This window comes from Zeugodacus cucurbitae, chromosome 2 (assembly GCF_028554725.1).
Source record: "Zeugodacus cucurbitae isolate PBARC_wt_2022May chromosome 2, idZeuCucr1.2, whole genome shotgun sequence".
Classification (NCBI taxonomy): domain Eukaryota; kingdom Metazoa; phylum Arthropoda; class Insecta; order Diptera; family Tephritidae; genus Zeugodacus; species Zeugodacus cucurbitae.
Genome location: NC_071667.1, coordinates 87,149,153 through 87,175,340, shown reverse-complemented (window position 1 = coordinate 87,175,340; position 26,188 = coordinate 87,149,153). Strand labels below are relative to the sequence as shown.

The 26,188-nt window shown below is 35.3% G+C and overlaps 5 protein-coding genes across 7 annotated transcripts; 1 reads left to right on the top strand and 4 right to left on the bottom strand.

Moving 5' to 3' along the window:
* Positions 1 to 1,249: 1,249 nt before the first annotated feature.
* On the bottom strand, positions 1,250 to 4,663 carry LOC105214386 (uncharacterized). The gene is made up of 4 exons (XM_011187770.3): positions 3,130 to 4,663; positions 2,669 to 3,073; positions 2,340 to 2,612; positions 1,250 to 2,270 (listed from the first exon to the last, which is right to left on the bottom strand). Exons 1-4 carry the CDS (start codon positions 4,661 to 4,663, stop codon positions 2,050 to 2,052), a joined length of 2,433 nt encoding a protein of 810 aa, XP_011186072.3. The 3' UTR covers positions 1,250 to 2,049.
* A 24-nt stretch (positions 4,664 to 4,687) lies between these two features.
* LOC105214319 (juvenile hormone esterase) lies at positions 4,688 to 10,172 on the bottom strand. Its single transcript, XM_054225145.1, has 6 exons — positions 9,516 to 10,172; positions 7,447 to 7,646; positions 5,615 to 5,825; positions 5,236 to 5,553; positions 4,998 to 5,130; positions 4,688 to 4,936 (listed from the first exon to the last, which is right to left on the bottom strand). The coding sequence occupies exons 1-6, from the start codon at positions 10,135 to 10,137 to the stop codon at positions 4,753 to 4,755; spliced, it is 1,668 nt and encodes a 555-aa protein (XP_054081120.1). The 5' UTR covers positions 10,138 to 10,172; the 3' UTR covers positions 4,688 to 4,752.
* Positions 10,173 to 14,379: 4,207 nt separating this feature from the next.
* Positions 14,380 to 17,772, bottom strand: LOC105214324 (delta-1-pyrroline-5-carboxylate dehydrogenase, mitochondrial). The gene is made up of 3 exons (XM_011187686.3): positions 17,633 to 17,772; positions 15,815 to 16,708; positions 14,380 to 15,691 (listed from the first exon to the last, which is right to left on the bottom strand). Exons 2-3 carry the CDS (start codon positions 16,692 to 16,694, stop codon positions 14,784 to 14,786), a joined length of 1,788 nt encoding a protein of 595 aa, XP_011185988.1. The 5' UTR covers positions 16,695 to 16,708; positions 17,633 to 17,772; the 3' UTR covers positions 14,380 to 14,783.
* On the top strand, positions 17,032 to 18,081 carry LOC105214323 (uncharacterized protein C15orf61 homolog). The gene is made up of 3 exons (XM_011187684.3): positions 17,032 to 17,587; positions 17,655 to 17,841; positions 17,911 to 18,081. The coding sequence occupies exons 1-3, from the start codon at positions 17,486 to 17,488 to the stop codon at positions 18,039 to 18,041; spliced, it is 420 nt and encodes a 139-aa protein (XP_011185986.1). The 5' UTR covers positions 17,032 to 17,485; the 3' UTR covers positions 18,042 to 18,081.
* Positions 18,082 to 18,501: 420 nt separating this feature from the next.
* On the bottom strand, positions 18,502 to 22,848 carry LOC105214325 (acyl-CoA Delta-9 desaturase). 3 transcript variants are annotated; one of them, XM_011187689.3, is made up of 5 exons: positions 22,690 to 22,848; positions 20,050 to 20,354; positions 19,655 to 19,991; positions 19,386 to 19,571; positions 18,502 to 19,320 (listed from the first exon to the last, which is right to left on the bottom strand). In XM_011187689.3, the coding sequence occupies exons 2-5, from the start codon at positions 20,345 to 20,347 to the stop codon at positions 19,002 to 19,004; spliced, it is 1,140 nt and encodes a 379-aa protein (XP_011185991.1). In that variant the 5' UTR covers positions 20,348 to 20,354; positions 22,690 to 22,848; the 3' UTR covers positions 18,502 to 19,001. The 3 variants fall into 3 exon arrangements, with proteins under 3 accessions (XP_011185991.1, XP_011185990.1, XP_054081122.1); XM_011187688.3 differs by lacking the exon at positions 22,690 to 22,848 and adding an exon at positions 22,207 to 22,456; XM_054225147.1 differs by lacking the exon at positions 22,690 to 22,848 and adding an exon at positions 21,643 to 21,680.
* Between the last annotated feature and the right edge of the window lie 3,340 nt (positions 22,849 to 26,188).

The following is a 26,188-nucleotide window of genomic DNA, read 5'->3' as shown; positions in this document are numbered from 1 at the left end:
GTCACAGAGCAATTGACAAACAAGGCACGAAGAATACATGTTAAATAGTGCTCGTGCATAGATATAAACCTTTGCTTATCATAACAGTGTCTCATCCCGTTTACGGTTCCATGTTGTAATTGTAATTAAGAATAACCAAATCCAGAGTCGTTCGTCATCGAACAATAAATCCAATCCCATTTAATTTAATTTGTATGTTCCCTAATATGTATTGTAATGTAAATGTACAGATAGATACATTTTAAAAGCTCTATATTAAACTATACAACATACACACACACAGGGGCGAGCTTTATTTGCGCATACTGAATTTTTACATTTAATTTTGCTTTCATTACTTTGATTGAAATTTTGCTCCTCTCTGCAATTTGTTGAAATGTGGAAATGTTGCGACTACTTGTGTGTGTGTTTTGCTAAAATTTAGATATAACAAAAGTGACCAATATTGAATCGGGCACATACACCCAGATGGATATGATGTGCGATTATCCATATATATATATATACACATGCATGTAAATTTATTGATATTTAATGATCCTTGATTTTCTTGTTGACTGCATGAACAGTTGTTTTCCCCTGCAGGATAGCCTCAAACTGAGTGAATAATTACTTCGAGTCAAGCTTAAATGAGATAGTTTTTTTTTTAATATAAATAAATTCACTTATACTTAAGTTCAAAACAGAGCGTGTGTTCAATATTGGATCTTTATATTATATGTATAAATAAATCTACATTTATGTAAAACGAACTACCAGAACTGAGCGTACAGAGTAAACTAGTGAAATCTAATGCTAAGAAAATTAAAAAGTGTTAAAATTATTGAAAACTGAATCAATATTTAAGTAACGTGGATTGCAATTAATTATAAAGCGCTTCTATTTCAAATGTATCTTATCGAGTCAAATATTATCGTATGGCATGTAAATAAAATTGTAGGATCGCAGATGATATGAATCATTTTAAGCAAATGGACTTGAATATATCCAAATGTTTCAAATTTGAATATTTCTGTAGCAATTAAATAGAACTGGCAAACATTGTCTTGAACCGCGTGGAAGTCATTATATGTACATATAGCTCTTGGTAAGAATACGATCGCGGCATAGGTATTTCGCTTATATTGTATGCGGATTTGTAAATAGCAAAAGAATCGGAGTAAATCATCTACCGCAATCGAGCATCATTCAAACAACGCAAAGCGCAAATACCCATACATACATACATGCGCACATACATGCATCCATAGTATATTATCCACATACTGGTCGTTTCTAGTTTAGTTTGTTTGTTTGTAATTTCTACCACTCAATATGTAATTAAGTCATAAACAATTGATTAACTGACAAGACGGAACTGTGCAGCCATTCAGGCTCAAAAAGGTAATGGAGGAACATATGGGAATTCAATGATCACATTTTGAAATTCGGATAGAATTGACTAAATGTAAACATTTTCATTCGATTATCTATTTCCGTTCGATTGTAGTTTCTAGTTTTGTTATAATTTCATACAAACATTGAATATTGTCCATAAACACATACACACACAGTCAAATATACTATATACTATATTAAATAATACGTAAAATATATATTATTACAATTTATGATTATAAAATGAAACATTATTAAAAAATAAAGAATTGACTATTAATACTTGGGTCCCTTTATTTATTTGCAAAATGTCTTCATATTGGTACTTTACTGTAAGTATTTGAAGTTCCGGAAATTCTACGCTAGCATAACTGATCTTTAAAACCTCTTTGTTCCTTTGTCCATGGTAGTTTACATTAAGAAATATAAAGAGTATTGTTCGACCTTTGGTCGAGGCTAAAGATCAAGAGCCGATCCCATAATCGATTTCAGCCTAAATCACATCTAATTGCGCCTGAAGGTCGCCATCAAACGATGGTCGAAACTAGTGATGTTATTTGCTTTCCTTCCGGCATTTCATGACCATGATTAAACAACAAATCAAAATGTATCTCACAAACTATGAAATGAAAAACGCTCGCAAAATAAAAGGTACAGTGGGAAAATTATTACTCATCCTCTCTTGAGGGCATCACAATCTGGTTTGGAATATTGGCTTTTTTCGAAAAGCATGTCCTTGAAATGCTGATTTCGTTTGTTCTCCATATTATAACGTCTGAAAATGTCACGCCTATTCTCCAGTGCAGTTGTAATGTCCTCACAGTCTTTAGAGGGTCCCATAATTGTCCATGACCCAAAAATTGTATCAATGCCGCCACAAACACGACAGAAACCTGTAAGTCAAATGAATTAGCTATGTAAGCCGCGAAAATCTCTGCTAAAGAATAATGTAAAATGCCTACCTATAAAGGTAGCCACGGTACTTAGTTCGCGATTTTGCGAGTAAAGGTAGAACGGGCCACCCTGTTGGTTTAGTGCGCTGCCCATAAACTTCCAGCTATTATCAATAATATGATGTTCGTGTGGCGGAACACGTTCGCCCACTTCCACTGTTAGGAGTTTGTTGTTTTTCTCAGCTGTGCCCAATCGGCGGTCTGCTGCCCGTGTCAAGGTAATATCAAAACGTAATCCCATTTGATAGGAGTTCCAAGAACCAACAACATCACATGGCATACCTTGAGTATGGAAATATTAAACTCCTATAATTTTAGTTTTAATGACACTTTTTTACCATCTGGTTCGCAAGTATCGTCTACTGGTTCTGGGGTCGGTTTACATGATTGGATACATTCTAGCTTGCTTAGAACCTTGTCGAGCACAGCGGCGATGCGTGCGGCCTCGAAGTCATTGGACTGATATGATGTTGGAGATTTCATAGTTGGCTTAGCTTGCAATTGGTCTTGATCGGTTATGGGGGCCATAGTAGTTGTAACTGGAGCGGATGTCGCAGGTGCGGGTGCGGAAGTGGCAGCCGCTCTTGGTGCAAGAGCTGGGATCCCAGCAAATGGGGAATCCTGAGTCATCAATGGTGCTGGCACTCCTGATTGGTCCGGTCCCATCAGAGGTAAGCCCGAGACTACAGCAACCTCATTTAGTGGCGTTTTTTTGCCTATCGGAGTTTGGTTCAACTTGTTGACTAAAACGACATACATATACCACAAATATATATATATTTTTTGTAAGTATTCTTACCGCTCAAACCTATGAACTTTTGCATTTCTTCACCCAATTGTGGATCCTTCTTCGCCACGTATTCTAATGGATTGGACATCGTCGCTAATTTTTTAGCCAAATCTAGTGTCGTCATATTCATTTTTGAAGCGACCGAGGCAAGCAAATTCTTGGGCGCTGTATTGCCCAAAAGTCCCAAATTCGCATCTACTGATTTAGTCAACACAGCTGGATAAGAAGCACCGGCTGTTGAGCCGACACCACTTGTCGTGCCTGTCATAAAATTCAATGAATCTGCACCGAAAATCGTCGCACCTAATTCAGTGGCACCCAAGCTTCGTTTGTCCTGCTGTTTGTCTATATTGTCAATGGCTTTATCGATCTTAAGAAGGATAGTGGATCCTTCAAAACTACCTGATCCATCTCGTAAGATTCCAGGTATAACTTTCGTGTCATCTGACTGCACCGCCGCAACTAATCGCTGTAACGTAGGGGAAGTAAGATCGTATTCACTGAGATCTCCATATGTGCGACAGATGCGTTCATTACTCTTTTTGAATAGTTCTCGAGTCAGTTGATCTAACTTTTTCTTATATTCTTCATAAAAATCACGTACGACAGCTTTGTCTGCCTCAATGTCCTTAGGCGTCTTCTCAGGTTTGAGAGTTGAAAAAGGTATCATGCCGGGAGCGCCACGTCCACTTCTGTCGAAAACTTGTTCACCATCCAACCCAAGTTCATTTCCGAGCTTATCGAGACGTTTCTTGTACTCCTCATATAAATTTTCTAGCACTGTTGAACGCTTCCCACCACTATCTCGACCGGTCGAAAAACCGTCGTCGCTTGTGCGCTTAATTGTTTTAGCGGGTTCCATAAACTCATTATTGAATTTGTCTAAACGTCGTTTGAATTCCTCGTATAGGCAATTACTAACTGCAGACCGCTTCTTGGGCTTGTCATTTTCAATTTCGACCTGCGGTGGAGGCTGAGTAACCGCCGGCGAGTTAACATTGTTGTACAATTCTCGAAAAACTTGATTTAAGCGGTTCTTAAACACATCGTACAAGTCACCATTGTAACCCAGTTCTGAAGCCTCACTTGACTGCTCGGTCGAGTCAGTCAATAATCTAAACTTTTTAGTATATGCTAACTTAATTGACAGACTTAGATTATTGTCTTTCGTGTCGTTCTTGTCTTGCGTCTTATTATCCTCTTTCGTCTTGGCACTCTGAGTGCCCTTCTCATCCAGCACTTTTTCGTCCTTCGATCTAGATTTATTGTGTGATACACAAGTCTTGCCATTTGGTTTATGATGGTTGGTCTCATTATCTTGATTATTTCCATGTATTTGTTTTCCTCTGTCCTCATCTTTTTTCATCACTTGTTCCATATTTTTACATTTAGTGGCATCCAAAATGTGGAAATGCATCAAGGCGAATATTAAGCAAGAAATTGTAATAAAATTCATTGCAACTCGACTTTTCCATTTCAATATTGGTTTGTTCATACATACTGAAAAAGTTTTAAATTTCATTTTCAATAAACCTGCGAACATACGTACATAATATTTGCCTAAGAATATGTTCAAAAATCATTTTTTTTTATTTTTTCAATATCAATATAAATGTGTACTTATGTAAGTAATTAGTGACATTTATTGAACTTTGGCACCGGAAATAGTTCGTCCCAAATTTGGAATCGCTGTGAGAAGATTCCACCCTCTTTAACATCCAAGTCGTTTCCTATTACCAAATAGGGCTTCTTATCGTTGGTGTAAGCTGGCCATTTGATATCTTTCAGATACTCATCTGTCGCATTATTCGGATCTCTAAAAATAAGTAAATATTTTCATACTCTTTCTGATTATACACTTAAATACTATGCGTTACCCGGTTCTAGCAAATTGTGACCACATGCGAGTTAAATTTTCAATAACACCATTTTCGGGATCAGTTTTTTTGAAAAGCGGTGTCTTGACGGGTACATGCAAGAGGTATAGCAATTCATCATGATGTACAGCACCTTTAACATATACGTACATATATATTTATTAGATAGATATATATGCATTTTATTATGATCTGTTGTAGAAGAAAGCCTTGGGATTATGGATCTTAAACTACTTACCATAAACCTCGTTATTATAAGTGAAATGACTGTATCGACCCTTATAAGTAAAAAGGTATGTATAGACTGTCGTGACACGAGATAACAGATCCAAAAATCGGTGATATTCGAAACCAATAATTCCGTCCGAGTAGAGTTTCCCGAAAGAGTCTAACGTGTTCGGCAACTCTAAGGTGGCATTTCCTAAATATGTGGACCGCAGTGTTTTACTTATACTCTTGGAACGTGCGGTATCGCGTTCATACAGAAGAATGATGGGTGCATACATTTCAAATTCCTCATTCAACCATTTTTTCGTTGTTTCATTAAGTTGTAGATCTACAGATTACACAATAGTCAGTGACGAAGTTTTAGTGAACTATTTTTAAAGATTGCTTACAATAAGCTCTTTCGACGAATTCATATTCCGTTATTCCGATTATAATTGGTACTTTCTGGAAATTAGAACTTTGTATGGTCTTATACGGGTTCTCCACCAAGAAGCGTTCCTGTCCGAAATCCTCCTCGATCACTGGCAACCAATTCAAGATAGGATTCCAGTTGAAATCAAACATTTGAGCCGAGGTTGTAACAAAATCCATCATTGGTTTCTTATTAAGAAAGCAAAAAAAAAAAACAAGTAAGGAAGGGCTAAGTTCGGGTGTAACCGAACATTTTATACTCTCGCAATTTATTGATGTAATTTTATAAAGACAACACAATTCGACCCATATATTCGGCATAAAGTTCAATAGAATAACGAAAATCATCATAAATAGTATATGGGGACTGAGGTAATTCCTAAACCGATTTCACTCGTTTTCACCACCAAGATACAACGTACCGAAGACTATACGCTCACTTAATTTAATATTACTTATAATTAGGTATATGGGATCTGGGGGAAGTTATGACCCAATTTTTACCATTTCAGGTACAGAGAGAAACTGTTATAAGAAAAAAATTCAGAGGGAATGAATTACATTAAAATATCTGAGGGATTTACCTATATTTTCGGTGAAAAATTAACCTTAGGCACTGAGTTCTTCATGTTTGATATCAGGGGCCTTGAAAAGTCATGGTTCGATTTTGACAATTTTTCCACAAGTGATGTCACAGCTCAAATACAGTATTTGTGTAAAGTTTTATTCCGCTAGCTTCATTGGTTCCTTATGAATACATTATAAAGTGAACGAATCAGATGGAATTCAAAATTGGGTTATATGGGAAGTAATACCACCCGTGTCATCAGGGTGTCAAGAAAGTGTTATATACCGAATTTCATTGAAATCTGTTGAGTAGTTCCTGAAATATGGTTTTTGACCCATAAGTGGGCGATGCCACGCCCATTTTCCATTTTGTAAAGAAATCTGAGTGCAGCTTCTTTCTGGTATTTATTCCGTAAAATTTTGTGTTTCTGACGTTTTTCGTTAGTGAGTTTACCCACTTTTAGTAATTTTCAACCTAACCTTTGTATGGGAGGTGGGCGTGGTTATTATCCGATTTCTTTCATTTTTGGACTGTATAAGGAAATAGCTAAAAGAAACGACTGCAGAAAGTTTGGCTTATATAGCTTTATTGGTTTGCGAGTTATATACAAAAAACTTATTTGAGGGCGGGGTCACGCCCACTTTTCCAAAAAAATTACATCCAAATGTGCCCCTCCCTAATGGGATCCTATGTTCCAAATTTCATTTTCATAACTTTATTTATGACTTAGTTATGACACTGTATAGGTTTTCGGTTTCCTCCATTTTGTGGGCGTGGCAGTGGACCGATTTTGCCCATTTTCGAAAGCAACCCCCTCAGGATGCCTAGGAACATGTGTTCCTACTTTCATTAAGATATCTTAATTTTTACTCAAGTTATCGCTTGCACGGACAGACGGACAGACGGACGGACAGACATCCGGATTTCAAATCTACTCGTCATCCTGATCATTTATGTATATAAATATAACCCCATATCTAACTCTTATATTTCTTGGTGACACAAACAACCGTTATGTGAACAAAACTATGATACTCTGTGCAACAGGTTGCGAGAGTATAACAAACAATGCATTAATAATTTATCTTAAACGCGTTAATGGTGGCGAGTTTCACCCATTAAGAATTAAGTGAAATGTGTTTTGTATTAATGGTAACCATTATTATGAAAAACTGTACACGAGCACGTTTAAGACTGTACACATACATTTACGAAAAATTCCTAAGGACTTTTTAAACTTACTTTCTTCAGACATTTCACTAAGTCAGAAGCGGGTTCTTTAGGGCAATTCAACAATTCCGCTTGTCTATCGCTCAATCTCTTCTGCCGTGATTCGTAGTCAAACTGTCCCAATGGCGATGCGCTCATCATAATACCGCGATGGAATAATCCCTTTGACATGGGTGACATCATGTGTAAGCCAATACTGAAACTACCGGCGCACTAAGGGGTATTTGATGCAAAAAACCGGTCATAATTATTTAGGGACTTATATTATCTTTAAATATAATAAAAAACAATATTGAATCAATATATAGCATTTATTAATAAAAATACATGATTAGAATAGAAAAAAAAATACTGAAAATAAAATAATATAATTTAAAAAAAATTAATCGGTTTCAGGATAATTTACTTCGCTGATTACATCAGAATCCTCTTCCTCGACAGTATTCTCGTCTGACCTATTGAGATTAGGTGTTGCTGCAGTTAAAATTGATTTTGCTTCCTCGGAAAATGGCATGAGTTTCTTCTTATTCTTTGGACGATTGCAGCTGATAAGTGGATCGGATGTTAAAAGCAGTCTGTTCAAAACAAATAAGGATAATGCTTCTTCTATAGTATATTTTTTTTCCACGTGGTCTTTTTTAGATGAAATTATATTTCTGATCTTCTTGGCTCTCGTAGGTGTTGAAGTTATTTCCTTAATCATCTTTGAAGTGTGTATGTTTCCGGAAGTGCCCTGACTTACACATGCAGCAAAAGTCAACTCCTCGACAGGTACGTGAGCCCGTAAATCTGCAGTTCTGCGCCGCTTACTCCTTTCGCTTAATTCACGAAACTCTTTGACTGGACGACCAGGCTTGTCCGACCACGAAGGAAGTTCTAATGTTGTTCTTAGCCATTCTTCGTTATTTGCTGCTGACCATTTTTTTTTTTAAATCTGTCTTGAAATGCCTCAAAGAACGAGACAAAACATTTCTATCCTCTGTTGGGCATGACGTCAACTGAGCAATTCTATCTTCCAGAAAGGTGAATTTTTCGTTCATTTTTTTTCCTTTGTACTCCTTTATAATAACGTATAATTCCATTCGGGTGATATTTTTCAACATTGCTGCAGAATCTGTGAAAATTTGTATTTTGTATATGTAATATTAAAACGACGTGAAAGGTTTTGACTATAAAATTGTACTCAGCTCTGGTTGCCCAGAGCTCCTTTATTTATAGAGCCCACAGTATGTACACATATCTTAAGGATAAGTGTTTTCAAGGGCAGACACAATTGTCTATTGTTAGTTTAGGGTCATTTCCGATCCTTTTGGATCGATGTGCATTTAGGTAATTGAATACAAATGTGCATGTGACCTTGAAAACAACCCATATTATGTAGCATAAAACAATACCCGAAATGAATATTTGTTACAATGATGATTGAAATGAGTATTTGTACATACATATTTATAATTACAACTGTATTTTTATGTGTTAGCGATAATGACTGTTCAGAAATCTGAACAGTATAGAATTACACCGTGCACTTTAAAAAAATACCTATAAAAATGGGGTGGGTTGGGGGACAATTTTACTTCTGTTTCGGATAGAAGAAAGTCCAAATTACATTTCCGTACCAGAATTCTGGCGCGACAAATCCCGACAAATAAACAAAAACAATAATGTTATACTTTTTTTTGTAAAAATACTACATTCTTGCAAAGGCAACTAACAACATCAGTTTAAATGCTTAAATTTAAAAATAAATTGACTGTTATACGTCTTAATCATAAGTACATACCTTTTACTTCCATATTCAATAAAGAATTTCCAAGTAAATCTCCACACGCAGCCGTATCAACCAAAGGAAATTATGTAAATAATCGAGAACGCCGAGAACAGAGACACGCGTTACACTCAATGATTGGGTTCCGGCTGGATCCGTGGCGAGAACGAGGTAAAAAGCGGGCGGGGGAGGGTTGCGCAGGTTGAAGCGGTTATTGTAAATAGTAAAACATGCGGCGTAAATACCATTTGGCAAAGTTTAGTAAAACCACTTTTGACCGGTTTTTTGCATCAAATACCCCTTAGTGCGGCGCTGTAGCCGAATAATGTCACCGAATTCGGATCCCCACCGAAATGACTAATATGACTCTGAATCCATCGTAGCGCTTCAACTTGGTCTTTCAATCCAGCGTTGCCGGGTGCTTCAGCGCTGCCCACAGCCAAGAATCCCAATGTGCCTAAGCGATAGTTTAAAGTCACCAATACAATATCGCGGTCCATAAAGTTCTCAGGACCAGCAAAGTTTTTGCTCTGCGCTGATACAGAATAAAAGCCACCCGGGTGTAAATATACCACGACCGGTTTCTTGGCGTTTAAGTCCTTGGTATAAACATTCAAACGTAGGCAATCCTCCGACATATCGGTTACATTTTCCGTTACTTGTGGACACATGGGACCATCCTCAATCGCATCCAAAATAGCTGGCTTCCAGGGTGGATATGGCTTGGGATTCTGAAAACGTAATTCTCCTTCAGGCGATTGCGCATAGCGTATGCCTCGGAACGCGTAGAAATCTGCTCCTAATCGGGATTTAAGAGTTGTACCCAGTATCTTGCCCAATGAAGTATCCACTTGAATGGCATTAGCGCGATATAATGCGGTTGCAATGATGACAATGCCAATTATATTGAAGAACTGCATTCTCAATTCGAACATTTAGTGAGTAATCGCGACTTTCAACTGACCAAAGTAGAGCTCGACTTGTCGTATTTATTTCCAAGTATGTGACATTACGTGTGACTGCGGCTCCGACTGCGATTACGGGAATTACACACACACCTATTCACACGTACATCATGTTTGTGGGGAGCGATGTAAGAAAACCCCCACTTTATACCTATTGACGTAAATTTATTGCGAAAGCCGTCTATCAGATCAATGATTCTATATACCCTACAGGATTTAAGAAAACGTGTCTAAATTTTAAACATTTACATCAACAGGGGATTGGAGCCCCAGAAGGGATACATGATGGCAAGAATATGCAAAGGTACGTCAGTTAGCGCACCGCGATATATAAGTGCTCTATACTTTTGATAAATATTGGCATCAACATATTTGTTCAAAGTATGGATATGTTAGTGGAATAGAAAAAGGTTGACTGAACAACGGTTCGTTGGCTCTTTATACTCTCGCAACAAAGTTGCTAGGGGAGTCTAATAGTTTTGTTCACATAACGGTTGTTTGTATGTCATAAAACTAAAAGAACTAATATAGGGTTATATATAGCAAAGTGATCAGGGTGACGAGTAGATTTGAAATCCGGATGTCTGTCCGTCTGTCCGTGCAAAGGATAACTTGAGTAAAAATTAAGATATCTTGACGAAACTCGGTACACTTGTTCCTTGAAACTGTGGGAGGGTTGCTATTGAAAATGGGCAAAAACGGAACATTACCACGCCCAAGCAATGTCGAAAACCGAAAACCTATAAAGTGTTATAGCCATAAACAAAGGTATGAAAGTATTTGGTACTCGTAAACTACTAAGGCTATATAAACCAAACTTTATGTTATGTAATTTTATGAAAATTACTAAAAGTGCGTTAACTCACTAACGAAAAACGCCAGAAACTCTAAATTTTTCAAAAGAAATAGCAAGTAAGCTGCACTCAGATTAAAAAAATAGAAAGGCGTGGCATCGCCCACTTATGGGTCAAAATCATATCTCAGAAACAACAGATTTCTATTAAATTCGGTACATAACATTTTAATGACATCCTAACGACATTGAAGGGAAATGGGTGTACAACCACGTCTACTTCCCATACAACTCAATTTTGAAATCCATTTGATTCCTTCACTTTACAATATATATGTACATTAGGAACCAATGAAGTTATCGGAATACAACTTTACACAAATACTGTATTTGAGGTGTAGCATCACTATAATCGGTCTAAATCGGATGATAACTTCCCGCAGCTCCCTTATACTTAATTATAGGTTTTTCAAAAATACGGTGGGCTTTATTCCGTACATATCGGTTAATAAGTAAGATATCTTAGCAAAATTAAGTGAAATATTCTTGGATACAGTGTACCTTGGTGAGAAAATTAGTGAAATCGGTTCAGGAATTACCTCAGCCCTCACATACTATATATGATGATTTTCGTTATTCTATTGGACCTTAGGCCGAATATATAGGTCAGGTTGTGTTATCTTTAAAAAATTAAATCAATAAATGCGAGAGTATAAAATGATCGATTTCACCCGAACTTAGCCATTCCCTACTTGTTCTCAATAAAAACATTTTGAAGGCAGCATCGAAAATGTGTGTATTTTAATTATATTTTCCATATAAATAAAATGTTATTCAACAAACAATAATCAATAACAACAATTCTATTTATATTTTCCTACCGAGTTTGAATGAACTTGTAGAATGATATTTTCATTTTAAGTATAATTTGTATAATTAATATTTATGTAATGATTAAATTAAATTTTCTTAAAAAAATAATGTTTTCTTTATACATAACTGTACGACATGTTACATGACATATTTGAATCTAGCACAAATGGAAATTAAACTGATGTAAACCGTATGAAGAGCGTTGTTCAATTCGCAATAGCGTTGTCGCATTCACATAGAGCGAGCTAGGCTTGCAAGAATACTTCAACGTTAGATGTGAACTAGCTCAATTTGCTGTGGAGTGACATTCCCATGTAACATACATTTAACTAGCTCTAAATGTAAGCATGCACTTCGCATGGGTATTTAATTCTTGATTTTTTATTAATTAATTAAAGTTAAAGCTTAAAGTATCTAAAATTTAATATATTATTATCTAATTGAATCTATTAGCTTTGCCTTGCTTCTACTTAAGAAAATAAAAGTTTATGAAAACAAGTAAGCAAAGGCTAAGTTCGGGTGCAACCGAACACTTTATACTCTCGCAATTTATTGATGTAATTTTATTAATATAGCAAACCCATATATTCTGCATAAAGTCCAATAGAATAACGAAAAGTCATATACCATACATCAGGGCTGTTGTAATTCCTAAACCGATTTCACTCATTTTCCCCACCTAGCTACACTATACCCTAGACTATATGCTCAATTTTGCTAAGATATCTCACATATTAACCGATATATGCGGAATAAAGCCCCCATAATTAATATATGGGAGCTAGGGGAAGTTCTGATCCGCTTTTAATAATTTTTGGAACAGAGACACACAATTAGGAGAAAAAAAATTCCTCTGAATTAAATTAAAATATCTGAAAGGTTTGCCGAAATTTTTGGTGAAAAATTAACATAAGGCACTGAGTTCTTCACCGAATATGAATATGAATCTGGGGCCTTGAAAAGCTATAGTCTTATTTCGAAAATGTTTCCATAAGTGAAGACACAGATGACACATTGAAATCGGTTGAATAGTTCCTGAGATATGGTTTTTGACCTATAAGTGGGCGATGCCACGCCCATTTTCAATTTTGTAAAAAACTCTGAGTGCAGCTTCTATCTGCCATTTTTTATGTAAAATTTAGTGTTTCTGACGTTTTTCGTTAGTGAGTTAACGCACTTTTAGACATTTTCAACATAACCTTTGCATGGGAGGTGGCCGAGGTTATTATCCGATTTTTTTCATTTTTGGACTGTATAAGGGAATGGCTAAAAGGAACGACTGCAGAAAGTTTGATTTATACATATTTTTGTTTGCAAGATATATACAAAAAACCTATTTGGGGGCGGGTTTCCTCAGGGTGCCAAGGAATATGTGTTCCAAGTTTCATTATGATATCTCAATTTTTATTCAAGTTATAGCTTGCACGGTCAGACGGACAAACAGACGGACGGACAGACATCCAGATTTCAACTTCACTCGTCATCCTGATCATTTATATATATAGAACCCCATATCTAACTCTTTTATTTCTGGGTGATACAAACAACCGTTATGTGAACAAAACTCGAATACTCTGTGCAACATGTTGCGAGAGTATAATTAGAAAACACAATGAATTTATTATATACATTTTATATGTATGTCCGTATTATGACAAACAAGCGATAAGATAAGTAAACTTAAAATAGCAAATGGCATTTGCCATTCTTTTAACTCAAAAACAAAGATCATATTTCTTGTTTTTGTTAATTTCTTAACTTTTTTGATGGGACATAACAAACATGCTCATCAACATGCTAATGTTAAAAAGATGTTGATGCAAAAATATAAGACAAATATAGTGCGAACAAATACATTCAAGAAACTCTCGCGCAATCTAGTAGACTGGAACCACATGCTATGGGGCCCGCTTGAATTAACATCCAACCATCGACGGCGGAGTGTTAAATTCGCATAATTTGCATATTAAATGCAATTTCAAACCAATTTATATTGCAAGCGTATTTTCCCCACCCACAAACATATGTATACACCTTTCACTATACAGTGTCGTTTGTTGACTCAAGTGTTCACATCCAACCAATTTGTTATTTATCAAAACTAAAATAAAGCTCAGAGATAAAACTCAGTATAATATATTATTTTAGATTACACAAACATGTTTTTATATAGCTAATTTATACTATTTTGTGAGGACTAACACAATGCTAAATCGTTTATGATTTAATTAGGAAATATTACCCACACAAATGTACTTACATATACAGTTTATAATCTTTAATAAACGTAGCAACCAAAATAATTCTTCAAAAATTCCCAATGATAACACAAGTGCGAAATTTATATGTATATATTTTTTTTTATTTAAAAGATTTGAATATTGTCCAATTAGAAGTTCTCTTTATATAGAAATATTTCAAAACAATTATTTATCAGCATTTGTATTGTGTGTGGCTGCACTCCTTAGACACGCTTATGACTAGTATTGACCCCTAACATTTAATACAAATGGAAACAGAATAACAGAAATAAAACCACAAGCAAATGATTATCGCAGGTCTGTGTTGCTTTTATTGTACACAAGTATATATGGGTATGTATGTAATAAAGTACCACCAACGAACCAGAATATAAAAATAGTGATAACAAATAGTGGGCTCGGCTACTAGTGAACACGTGCAATGTTCGAGGGCATGTAAATCAGCATTCAGCTCGCTGAAGTAATTAGCTAGTATATGTATATGTAGTATGTACGTTAATTGTTCGTTAAAGAGATTCTAATACACATTGAATAAATTGTAATTTATAATTGCTTAATTGATTTAATATATTCGGAATAAAATAAATGATTTATAACCACAAAACATGTAAACATTTTTAGTTTTAGTTTTTAACTGCCATTCGAGATTCGCTTAGTTTCATTTAAAGAGAAATATCATCGTGATTTATTTAGTTTTTCGTTTTGTTCATATAAGGATAGTATATATCGGGTAGGGATACGAATGTCTCCTTTACAGCTTGCAATGATGCGAAACGCATCAGATAAAATGGACACCCTGCTTTATCATTCGTACCGGACTGACGTGCCCCACCGAAGGGTTGTTGTCCAACGACAGCACCAGTGGATTTATCATTAATATAGAAGTTGCCAGCGGCTTCTTTAAACTCATCTAAAGCTCGTTTTAAAAAAGCTTCATCTGTGGCAAAAACGCTGCCAGTCAACGCATATTTTGTTGTATTTCTCACCAAATCTAGAGCCTTATCCAAATCGCTGTCCTTATAAACATACACTGACAATACTGGTCCAAATATTTCATCTCGTATTACACGCTTATGTGGGTCTTTCACTTGTACAATGGTTGGTTCCACGAAGTAGCCTTTCAAATTGGACAAATTTCCACCTGCCAATACTGTGCAGTCGGGATCCTCTTTGGCCTCATTAATAAACCCAAGAATACGTTGAAATGAGTTTTCATCAATAACCGCCGAGTAGAAACTGTCAAGTTCACGAACATCGCCAACTTTCAAATTCTTAGTCTTCTCTATGAGTGGTCGTTTAAATTGTGACTCCCAAAGTGATTCTGGTACATATAGGCGAGAGCAAGCGGAACACTTCTGTCCACCATATTCAAAAGCAGAGCGAATAGTTTGCGCAACTGCGGTTTCCACATTCGCAGATGGGTGAATAAAGTGGAAATTCTTGCCTCCACATTCACCTATTAAGCGTGGATAGTTTTTATACTGATCAATTTTGTTACCCACCAACTTCCAGAGAGTTTTGAATGTGGCTGTGGAACCAGTAAAATTGATGCTAGCCAAATCGGCGGAATTAGTAATCGTGTCACCGAAATTCTTGCCTATCGAATAAAACACCAATATTATATACACATGAATTAACATTAACATAGGGACATATGATTAATACATATAAATTTCAATTCATATAAATATGTATATCAGTTTTAAAAATAATTATTTACCAATAGCTGGAACGAAGTTTACTACACCATCGGGTACACCAGCTTCACGCATGATTTTAAACACCGTCCAATTGGAAAGCATAGCGGTGTCTGACGGCTTCCATAACACACTACAACCCATCAACGCTGGTGCAAACGCTAAATTACCACCAATAGCTGTGAAATTAAAGGGTGTTATTGCTGCAACAAATCCCTCCAAACCCCGAAAACGTAAATGGTTTTTGGTTATTCCTGGTTGTGGACTTAGTGGTTGTTCCATAGCCAAATTTTTCAAATAACCGGCATTCATCCTGATAAAATCGATCAATTCAGCACCAGCATCTATTTCAGCCTGTATTACGGTTTTTGATTGTCCCAACATGGTAGTAGCTAACAAATCAGCACGATACTTTTTAGCCATAAGATCAGCAGCTCTCTCCCAAATTTCAATACGCTTTTTAAGAGGAGTTTTATCCCATTCCTTTTGTTTCTGCACTGAGACACGTATAGCTTCTTCTATGGTAGCATTGTTGGCATAATAATATTTAGCAAGCTTGTGATTTTTCTTGTGTGGCATAACTTGGTACGCCTCCTGTCCTTCCCTTATCTCTTTACCGTTTATAACAATAGGTATATCTTCACAATTATTTTCATAATGTTCAAGTGCTTTCTCCAAATTTTTAATTTCATTGGAACCGGGTAGATATTCCGGAATTGGTTCATTGTATATACGAATATTGTCGAATTTTTCTGTTTGAAAAACGGAATTAGTTAATTTGGCATCGGAAATTTCCACCTGCTTGGCCTGGCTAGATGAGTGTCGGAAAGAGATCTTTAATGCATTTTCAATATTTAATTGAACAGCAGAACGTCTGGCTGAAACCCACAATCTGGGCCACATTTTCAAATTATTGCCTGTAATATTATATTGCGAAAAAAATAAATTTTATGGGATATTATTCCACTCGATTATTATCACGTAATCTGTGGAGCAATCACTACACCACAACAAAAATATGACTAGCCAATTAAGAATGATATGTATCTACTATTTGCACTATTCTCATAACCATCCCCAGAAAATACCAAACTATGAAAACACTAACAAAAATTTCACAGCTGACGTTGGCAACATTGTGCTCAAACAGCTGTCTTGAGAATCAGTGTTGTGTAAGTATTATTTTAAAGTGCCGAGCGCCCATTTCCATTGAAACATATATATCTAAAATTAGTACCGTAGTATTTTGTACGGTTTTCAGGTGAATATCAGAGAAAGTAAAAGCAAATAAAAGTATTGTGAGCTAGATTCTATGAAACAATTCTACAAATAGTATATGATAAAATAGGAGCAAACAATTGTTGTCAAACTCAAGCGATTTCTGTTGCATATTTTATAGACTTTCCTCATCACTGTCGTCAGCTGTTCCAAGGTCATATATTAGTTTTTCATCAATAAATACATCTTGTATTAGAATTAGATTTTATAAAATATGCGAGAAATCAATGATTCGTTTGTTTGCAGTCATTAAAAGAAATTAAAAGAGTGTTAAAGTGGTTAGTTTTTTGCCAAGGGAGGCTATTGTGTCTGCAATGTCACGTGGCATTCATAACCGGTCTTTGGAAAATAAAACAAATGGCTAACTAGTTAAATATATATGATTAAAAGTGACGCAATCCAAAAGCTTTTCCAATATGCGTCTTTCGGCTAGTTTGTTGAAGCCAAAAGCTTCAGAAGTCTTAACCGCTTACCTTAAACAATGTAACGAACCACCGTGGACGTCTTATTTTGTGAAGGCAAATGAAGCACAGATGTAAAATGTAATTTCTTTACTTACGCACCTATTTATATGTATGAATTCAGTTCAGGGATGTTGAGAATGATCAACGTGGTAGGTCACACTTCAATTGGACTCTTGACTCTGGGGCAAATTATCATATACTCCGTACAGGATGTTATCCATATATGAAATATCACTGCAGCAAACGGGCAATTCAAGATCTTTCCATGGAAGATAAGTTTTTCCGATTTTTGAAAGTAATAAATTTGGGTAAATACAATTATTTTATATTTCTATTATTTCAAAGTATTATTTTTATGAGTTTTTACATAACTGTAGGACTGCCAATGTTATTTTATGGGCTAGCTGCAATTCATCTTATATCGCACACGGAACTTGTTTATTTACCAAATGGTGATCGAATCCCTATATACTTTCTTTATGCAGAAGACAAGGGTTCTATGCACTGATTATTTTTTAATCAATATAATAAAATGCATTAAAACTGTATATTTAATTGTTTATCTGAATCATTAGTGTTGCATTTGAACAATTCAGGAGCCAAAAAATCGCACATTTGAAAGTATCATTCCCACAACAGTCGGGCCTACGTATTTCCTATTATAATAACTGGAATGATAACAGATTTTTATCTGGACAAGGGTCGCAATCCGACAGCATTCCTCAAACTTATCTGGGGAAAATTATATGTATTAAGTTTAAGAAAGTTAAAGTTAAGCAAGTTTTATATTTCGGTCTCGCAGTAAACCACTGATTTAGTTTTCAAAACCACAAAAAACTTTTGTTAGTACAAAACGTTCGTTTTGGTTTAGTGAAAATTACGTCTATATTAACCATTGGTCTCTGTTTGCTTTTTCAATATTAAAATATCGATTTTTTCGTGTTTACATAAGTTTTAACAACGATTCGTTTCTGTGTATGTTTTCATAACCGATAGTATTTTATTCAAGAGGTTATTTATGGTATATATGTAGATAATCTTAATACATAACCATGCATATGGAAAGCATAAATGAATGGATGTACGCTTGCACAAAATCATAATTTTTTTAACATAGTTACAGGAGCGATGCCCAATTAACCGCATCATACTCGTACGTATCTACATTTCAAATAGTTATATTATATATACATTATATTATATACTTATGTATGTGTTTTATAAATTATCTTAATTTTTATCCATTTAGTTAACTAGCTTCTTTTGGATTATCTTTGCACAAAATACAAATTTATTGTTTTGATGCATAAAATAGGAGAGGAATAATTTTAAATAGTTAATGACTTTTGATGATCACCCTTTTAAAATACATTGCTAGCCTTTCTTTTTCCTGACTTAATGATCAGGTAAGACACATTTGAGAAAATCAGACATTTTGGGTATAACATGTATTCAACCGATGCCTACATTACTCCTGTTTCTTGTTAATTGTAATAATGCCTTCTTGGTCCTCTTTGGTAATGTCATTGTCACCATAGCCCCAAAGTTCGTGTGAACCATCACCAGTACGTTTCACACGTTTTTCAATTATATCGGCGGAAACGGTTTTCAAATCATACGCCCAGCCAATTTTAGCGAAAAAATCGATGAAAGCGGTAGTCAAATTTAGGGAATAGTTGCCCCACTCTGCCGTTTTGTAGTCCCATGGGAAGACGTGATGATAGTTGTGCCAGCCTTCGCCGAATGCAAATGCTGAAACGGATGGGCATTGCGAGGGATTGATGTTTCTACATAAGAAAAAATTAAGGTAGAATAAAATTAAATAAATCAAGTGAATTATTATTGTACACACTTATCATATGGACGACCACCAAATTTGTGCGCAGCACTATTCACACACCAAGTGACGTTCAGCAAGAAACACCAACGGAACATCGCTGCCACAAACCACGAGTTGATTAATGTCTCATTCCAGAAGTACATAGGTATAACGGTTGGAAGGATGAAGCATGCCAAAGGCATCAGTATGTTGTAGTGTCTGGTAAAATAACATAAAACAAATTTAATTGAAACATCTGTGTAAAGCTAACGGAGAAAATACTGAAATCAAATTGGACTTACTTCAACTGCCACATGAGAATACGGTCAGCATGTAAATCGGTCAAATCTAAGCTTTTGCCTTTGGCTATAACGTCGGGATGTTTCTTGCATAACAACCAACCGATGTGGGAGAAGAAGAAGCCTCGTGTAGCGTTATGGGGATCTGCATCGGTTTCGGAAAACTTGTGATGTACACGATGGTCACGGGCCCAGTGGAAGGCGGCATCTTGGAAAGCGCACGTATTGAAAGCAATAAGCAATGCTCTCAAAGGCCATTTAGCCTTGTAAGAGCGGTGAGCCCACAAACGATGAGCTCCCGCCGTGATACCCAAAACACCAATTGAATATAGATAGATGGCTGGAAAATGACAAACGGTAATGAAATTTCGATTTCGAAGGTCACTAAAAATACTTACAGAAAAACACCGTCGGCCACTTTGCTGAGGTAAAGAATAACCAAGCACCGTAAAGCGCTGCAAGGTGCAAGTATCCAAAGATAATTATATTTCGCCAAACCAGTTTCAGCTTGCGTTTCTCGGCACGTTTGCGCTGGAGCACATCAATGTTCAAGGCTCCATCAGCAGTGTCGGCATCATATTCAAACAAAACTCCGGTTTCTTTGGACGGCCCTAAATTGTTTTTGGTTCCGTCAACCTTCTGTGCCGTTAGGGCATCCAAGGAATTGTGATTTATTGCTGCAGCATTTGGTGGCATGATGAATCTAAAAATGTGAAAATAAAAGAAACTTATAAAAATATCCGGAAGCATCCCTAACTAAATCAGAACACTCTGAATTTTAGGTGAAAATATTTCACAGATTTCACATCCGAACTACGGTGTTACCCTGTGTTGAGACGTATTTGATTTAGTCGTTAAAATTAACATTAAATTATTTTCATGATATAAAAAGATTCAGCACTGAAAATTAGTAATATAAGCTATATAATGGACTGTTGCTGAATGCTGTCTGGCAATTTGAGAAAACAGAAATCAATATTATTTGTGTCTTCCGTTTATGTACCATTGTAACAACGTTGAATGGATAATAGAAGGATGTATGAAGTCTTAACATTCCACAAATATAGGCTGTTGGAAAAAAGCCGATGAAAAAAACCTAATGGGCGTTAATTTTATATTAATAAATAATCCACGCGCCGGTAATTATAATGTGTAACTTTTGATCTTCTCTGATGTTTGATTAGCCAATAGCCAAATACCGACATCAACCAACTCAGCACTGATCCATACGAGATGTACATATGTATGGATATATGTGAGTGTGTACAAAAGTATTATCAAGGGAAAGCCGAATGCATATTTTTCGCAGTGCTGATCGCGCGGTCCAGTGACTTCTATTTGACTTTTCGCTAACCTCTTCTGACAAAGCAAATAATTAAAGTCGAAATCACTCCACTGAAATGATAGTAAAAAATATTCAGATCAAAGGTTCGCAATTAGCCGCCGTCAAATGTATATATGCATAATAATAATATAATATGCTTAAGCACGTATAACACACATGTTAAAGTCCACACACATCATCAAATTGAAGCGTGCATGGAGTCGCTAAGTCGCAGAAATTGTGAATCACTCGACAGGCAGATGTCGGGATCAAATTAAGTCTTTGTTAGAAATGCAACAATAACAACAATATTTTTACATACATATATCTTACTTCCTTGCTACCTCTTGGAGATAACTCTAATCAATGCAAATATGACTTAGCTATGGACTTGATCATCAGATGTCATTAAAATTATATAGTAAATATACGCCATACCCCAAATGTGTAAATATGCACTTTTCTAACCACATTTATTACTGCAGTCAGTTGTTTGTATGATTGTGTGTGTATATGTACCGTATGCACTTATATTTCGCATCAGCTTGGACTGTACTTTCTTTGAACAACTGCCGATTAGTTAACACATATATACATGCATATATGGATATGTACGTAAGTATACTCTAGTTATTATTGTTGGCACAGTGATACAATATATACATACATATACCATTTTGTAACTGTCATTCACGCGTGCTTTCGCTCATATTCTTAGTGAAACGTGTGCCGCTGATACTTCGCTGATTACCGACATATGTGCATACATATTTATAAGTTTGCCTATGTTATTATGGTTATATGTGTACTTATCACTTGTTATTAAAACCAAGAATCCTTTCGAATTTCTTCCTTCATGTGCACATATTTTCACTTGTGATGATTTCAGGTTGATTCGTTGACGCTTGGGCCACGTAATGCTTATATTCCATTATTTACATACGTACAATTCACATACGTGTCTGTGTATGAGCTGTGAGCAAGTATGAAAAGTTGTAAAATTTCTCGCTGGTTCGCATTTGTCCATTTGTACTGAGTGGCCAGGAAGACGCGACGTGTTATTCAATCGATATATCCAATAGTTGGTATACACATGAAGGCTTTTGGTCTACCATCTATAGGCATGTGTAATTTTTCACTTAGAAAACAAAACGCAATTTCGCCACTTAACACTTTATGATAATTGAAAGAGTTCGCAAAAAAGTGGGGGAAAACTAATCAATGCTCTTACCGTTAGTTGACTATAACAGGCCAAATTAAATAATATACGCGACTTTTCGCTTTTAACGAAAATAAAACAAAAAGAAATCGGATGCTTATTTGGCACGTCGACCGCTGGTACAACAACTATGTAAATAATACCACAAGAGTTTATAAAAATAAAATAAAAACGTTCTACATGAATATGGGTTAAACGGACTCTCCCACTTTCGCGACCGTTTCGTTTGACGGTTCCCGGCAAAGTGCGAATTGTGCTCACAACAAACTAGCGACACATTTTGTAGATGCTCTTCGGTCGCTCCACCTCGGCTAGCGATCGTGGAACCAGTTTTGTAGAATAATATTATTTTGCGAAAGTTTCACCCTTCTGCACACTCTTATCTATCACTTGCTTTAATACACACAACTACACGTACATAAGTATGTATATTATACTCGTGCTCTTGTTGTGCTTCCGAAAAGTTTTTCACAAAGCTAATCCAATGTTCTTTACCTCTACTCTCGCTACTGTTTCTGTTGGAGTACTGCTTTTGCTGTTCCTTAAAATGTAGTTGACGGTGATATTGTTTAATGGACACTCACTGGATTTCGGAGATGTGTCCAGCGCATTTATAGTAAAAGTTAGAACGCTTAGAGCTTTCGCCCAATATTAATAATATTATTTTTTATTATTTACTTTTGCTGAACTTCAAACAGGGTCGCTATATTTGATTTAGTTAATAAACCCTCAGGAATAGATAGTGCCTGTTTCTATTAAATACATACAAGAAGTACATAAAATATGATACTCAATCAATATCTGTCTTCGGATGTATAGTCTGCAAAAATACATGCATTAATTCATACATTCTAAATTCATTTTTAAGTGTAATCAAGTTTACCGAATAAATATAATTTCATTTTCCAAGAATAACCGACTTGTGACGATAGACGAAGCTTTTGAGCTTTCTGCTGTGTGCAAAATTTCTGTCTGATGGCTTCGCATTTAGAACCCTTAGACTCCGACTTCTGACCTTTGTCATAAATAAACTCCAATGCACAAAATTTACTAAATATCAACAATTGTTACTTGTGATTATAATTAAAACAATTAGTAATACTTAATTTCATCATATTAAGTATTTTTAGTATAATCTCGCATTAATATCAACGCAAAAATATATATGTATATCTCTCATTGTTTTTGTGGAGTTATTCCGAGTAGAAAAATCATCTTACTTCAGAAACGTTCATGTTTTACAATAGAAAGTAAGAGTCGAAAATATAAAGGACCAACGAAAACGGTGAATATAGTAATTATATATACATATATAAATCAAGTGATCAATCAAATTTTCAAGAAATTATAGAACTTCAAGAAATCAAGATATTTTCGTATATCTACCTCTAATCTTAACTAATAGTAATATACATACATACATATGTAGTTGGGATAATATCAAATTGAAGTAAGGGCGATGTCTGAGTCAACAATTCGCTGAATAAGAAAAAATGTTTCCAAATAATTTTACTTAGACCCAACACCCAAAACATTTTTAAAAGATGGCCTTCACAATGATGGAAGTAAATCAAAACGTGTGGAAAACGAGAAATGACAAATTATTACCATAAATACCCTCCAAAAGCTATGGACGAGCGAATTTTGAATATACAATGGAACTTCTATAACTCGAACTTCTATAAGTCGAAGTTCTCCATATCTCGAATTCTTAAATTGGCAATAGAAGTAAAATATATCATAGAAATTTCCTTCCATAAATTGAACTTTTCGACCAGGGCAATTGAAAGTAGTCCATATATTCGTATGGAGGCGAACAAAAAATATGATATTACACTTATAGATTTCATAAATCGTGTAACAATGGCATGAGATACAGATGTCAAGAGCCAAACGATAGCAAAGTGCAACAAACAAAATTACAGAATACATGTTTTAATGTGTTTAAATAAAACTTTTTGTGAATTAAAATGAAAAATTTATGTTTTAATGAAAATTTCTATAACTCGAAGTCTCTCTAACTCGAAGTTTTTTTTTGGATTATGGTGATTCGAGTTAGAGAAGTTCCACTGTATTTCTAAACAATTTGTTGAAGTCCGTAGTTAAGGGAAGAACACCAGGCATCTAACTGTGAGATTAGTCCAGCGCAAAACTCTGTTTCCAAAAATGCAGTAATCTATACAAGTTCGATAAATAAATCAATAAATAACTAAATAATAAAATTTAAACATAAGAGTATAAATTTGTATGTATGTATGCATAAACATTTCAAGGTGAATCTATCGTAATTGAATGATTGCTGGTTTATGTTGGCTATAAAAGTGATTTAAATTGAAGACGTGTTTATGTATGGTAAGACCCATACGATGAAATATTGCAACTGAAATAGCCCTTGTTGGTAAACGGGCGATAATGCATACATACATATATGATCATAGAACGCGGGAGACTCTGGTGGCCAAGATGCACATTCATTAGGTAAGGTTGAAGGGAATTTCACAGTTCCCCCACAGATTCCAAGAACTAGCCACAATAAAAACAACGATCAAAATTCTGCGTATTCTTATCATTATTGTTGCGCCGTTTAAAGTTCAAGAGAGCATTGGCAGCAGACGTGCAATACGGAACATTTCGTCGCAATTTCAATTGCTAATTTCAGACGTTTGCTTACTCATGGTGCCAATATTGGTTATCATCTGATTACACACTTTATTACATACATATATGTATGTACATACATACAAATACATTGTATGCATATATTAGTTCTTATTTGCTTGCTGGGCCGGGCCTTATTTTTGTAGACGCTAATAAAATAGTTTTTTTAGCTGCCAGTACTTGCATATTTAATTATTCGAGCTTTGATCTGTCAACATATGGTTGCGTGTTTTTTTTATTTACCAAATTCGCCATAGTCCAAATTCCAAAATAAATACCTACTGAGGTGTTTGTATGTACGTGTATACGAGTGTGAACGTTACGGAGATTGCTTAAGATTCTTCAAAAGTGGTGTGTTCAAAGCTGTATCGACAGCTCAATAGAAATTTTTCGTTCTCGCTTCGATGCTCGGCTTGGTATTTTGCCCAATCATCCATTTAATAAACACAAATGCCATTAAGCATCTGCCAAGACGTGAATATTGCATAGTAACAAAACAATGGGACTTATTTGAAAAGCGTAGAAAGTGATGTGATAAATAATACATCACTTACCGCTGAAAAATATCTCTTCTATAGGCTTCGTCTTTTTAGCATTCCTAACTAAAATGTCTAGGTTTCGCCTCTTCTTTTTCCCGATCGTTTATTCGTTTGTTATGGAGAAATTCTCTGCTACAGCAATATACTTCTTGGGACGGACTATTCCGTAGCACAAAGTTTTTATATTGTTCTATACCCAATTGAAAATTCTAAAATCGCAATATTGATGCAACATTCATATGAATATTTAACATGTTCTAAGGTCCTTGACATTTTGAGTTAGAATGCACGTATGCAAAATCAGACGATAACCAAGTGCACTTCCCGACTAAAAAACTTTTCAAAAAACAAACTTTTCAAAGTATTTGTGCATACACAAATTAATATAATCCCGAAAATAATTAAACTTTGATGAAAGAATTTAATATAAATTTGTTTTGTAGTACGACACTTCTAAGCTAGGACTATAATTTAGAAACGTTTGACGTCCAATAAAGGAAAGTCGCAAAGTTTATTATTCATTCGTTGATTGTTTTTACTCTCACATAGTGTTCGGTTTCGATCGAACTTAGCAGTGCTTTTGTTTTTATTCAGTTTTCCTCACGAGCCTATGTATATGTGTAGTCGTGCACATTTTTGCGTGATATTTGCATACGACTGCTCGGTTATCACCCATGATTTCATGGGTTGTCGCGTGGCTCAGATGTTAATAACAAATCAACAACAAATAATTTTATATACATATATATGTATATATATTTGTATATATGTATATAGCAATTCTTATTATTCTACAT

Excerpts from the sequence above, each read along its gene's own strand:
- LOC105214319 (XM_054225145.1), bottom strand. The coding sequence starts at position 10,137 with ATGTTCGAATTGAGAATGCAGTTCTTCAATATAATTGGCATTGTCATC. Across the intron at positions 5,131-5,235 it reads TTATAATAACGAGGTTTATG|GTGCTGTACATCATGATGAA; the intron begins GTAAGTAGTTTA and ends TATATGTTAAAG. Across the intron at positions 4,937-4,997 it reads TCACAATTTGCTAGAACCGG|AGATCCGAATAATGCGACAG; the intron begins GTAACGCATAGT and ends ACTTATTTTTAG.
- LOC105214325 (XM_054225147.1), bottom strand. The coding sequence starts at position 21,665 with ATGACAGTTACAAAATGGTATAT. Across the intron at positions 20,355-21,642 it reads ACAGTTACAAAATGGTATAT|ATTCATCATGCCACCAAATG; the intron begins GTATGTATATAT and ends TCACATTTTTAG. Across the intron at positions 19,572-19,654 it reads ATTCTCATGTGGCAGTTGAA|ACACTACAACATACTGATGC; the intron begins GTAAGTCCAATT and ends TTATTTTACCAG.
- LOC105214386 (XM_011187770.3), bottom strand. The coding sequence starts at position 4,663 with ATGTTCGCAGGTTTATTGAAAATGAAATTTAAAACTTTTTCAGTATGT. Across the intron at positions 3,074-3,129 it reads AAAGTTCATAGGTTTGAGCG|TCAACAAGTTGAACCAAACT; the intron begins GTAAGAATACTT and ends ATGTCGTTTTAG. Across the intron at positions 2,613-2,668 it reads CGATACTTGCGAACCAGATG|GTATGCCATGTGATGTTGTT; the intron begins GTAAAAAAGTGT and ends TCCATACTCAAG.
- LOC105214323 (XM_011187684.3), top strand. The coding sequence starts at position 17,486 with ATGCGTCTTTCGGCTAGTTTGTTGAAGCCAAAAGCTTCAGAAGTCTTA. Across the intron at positions 17,588-17,654 it reads GGACGTCTTATTTTGTGAAG|TTCAGGGATGTTGAGAATGA; the intron begins GCAAATGAAGCA and ends GTATGAATTCAG. Across the intron at positions 17,842-17,910 it reads TTTGAAAGTAATAAATTTGG|GACTGCCAATGTTATTTTAT; the intron begins GTAAATACAATT and ends ACATAACTGTAG.
- LOC105214324 (XM_011187686.3), bottom strand. The coding sequence starts at position 16,694 with ATGTGGCCCAGATTGTGGGTTTCAGCCAGACGTTCTGCTGTTCAATTA. Across the intron at positions 15,692-15,814 it reads AAACTTCGTTCCAGCTATTG|GCAAGAATTTCGGTGACACG; the intron begins GTAAATAATTAT and ends TTTATTCGATAG.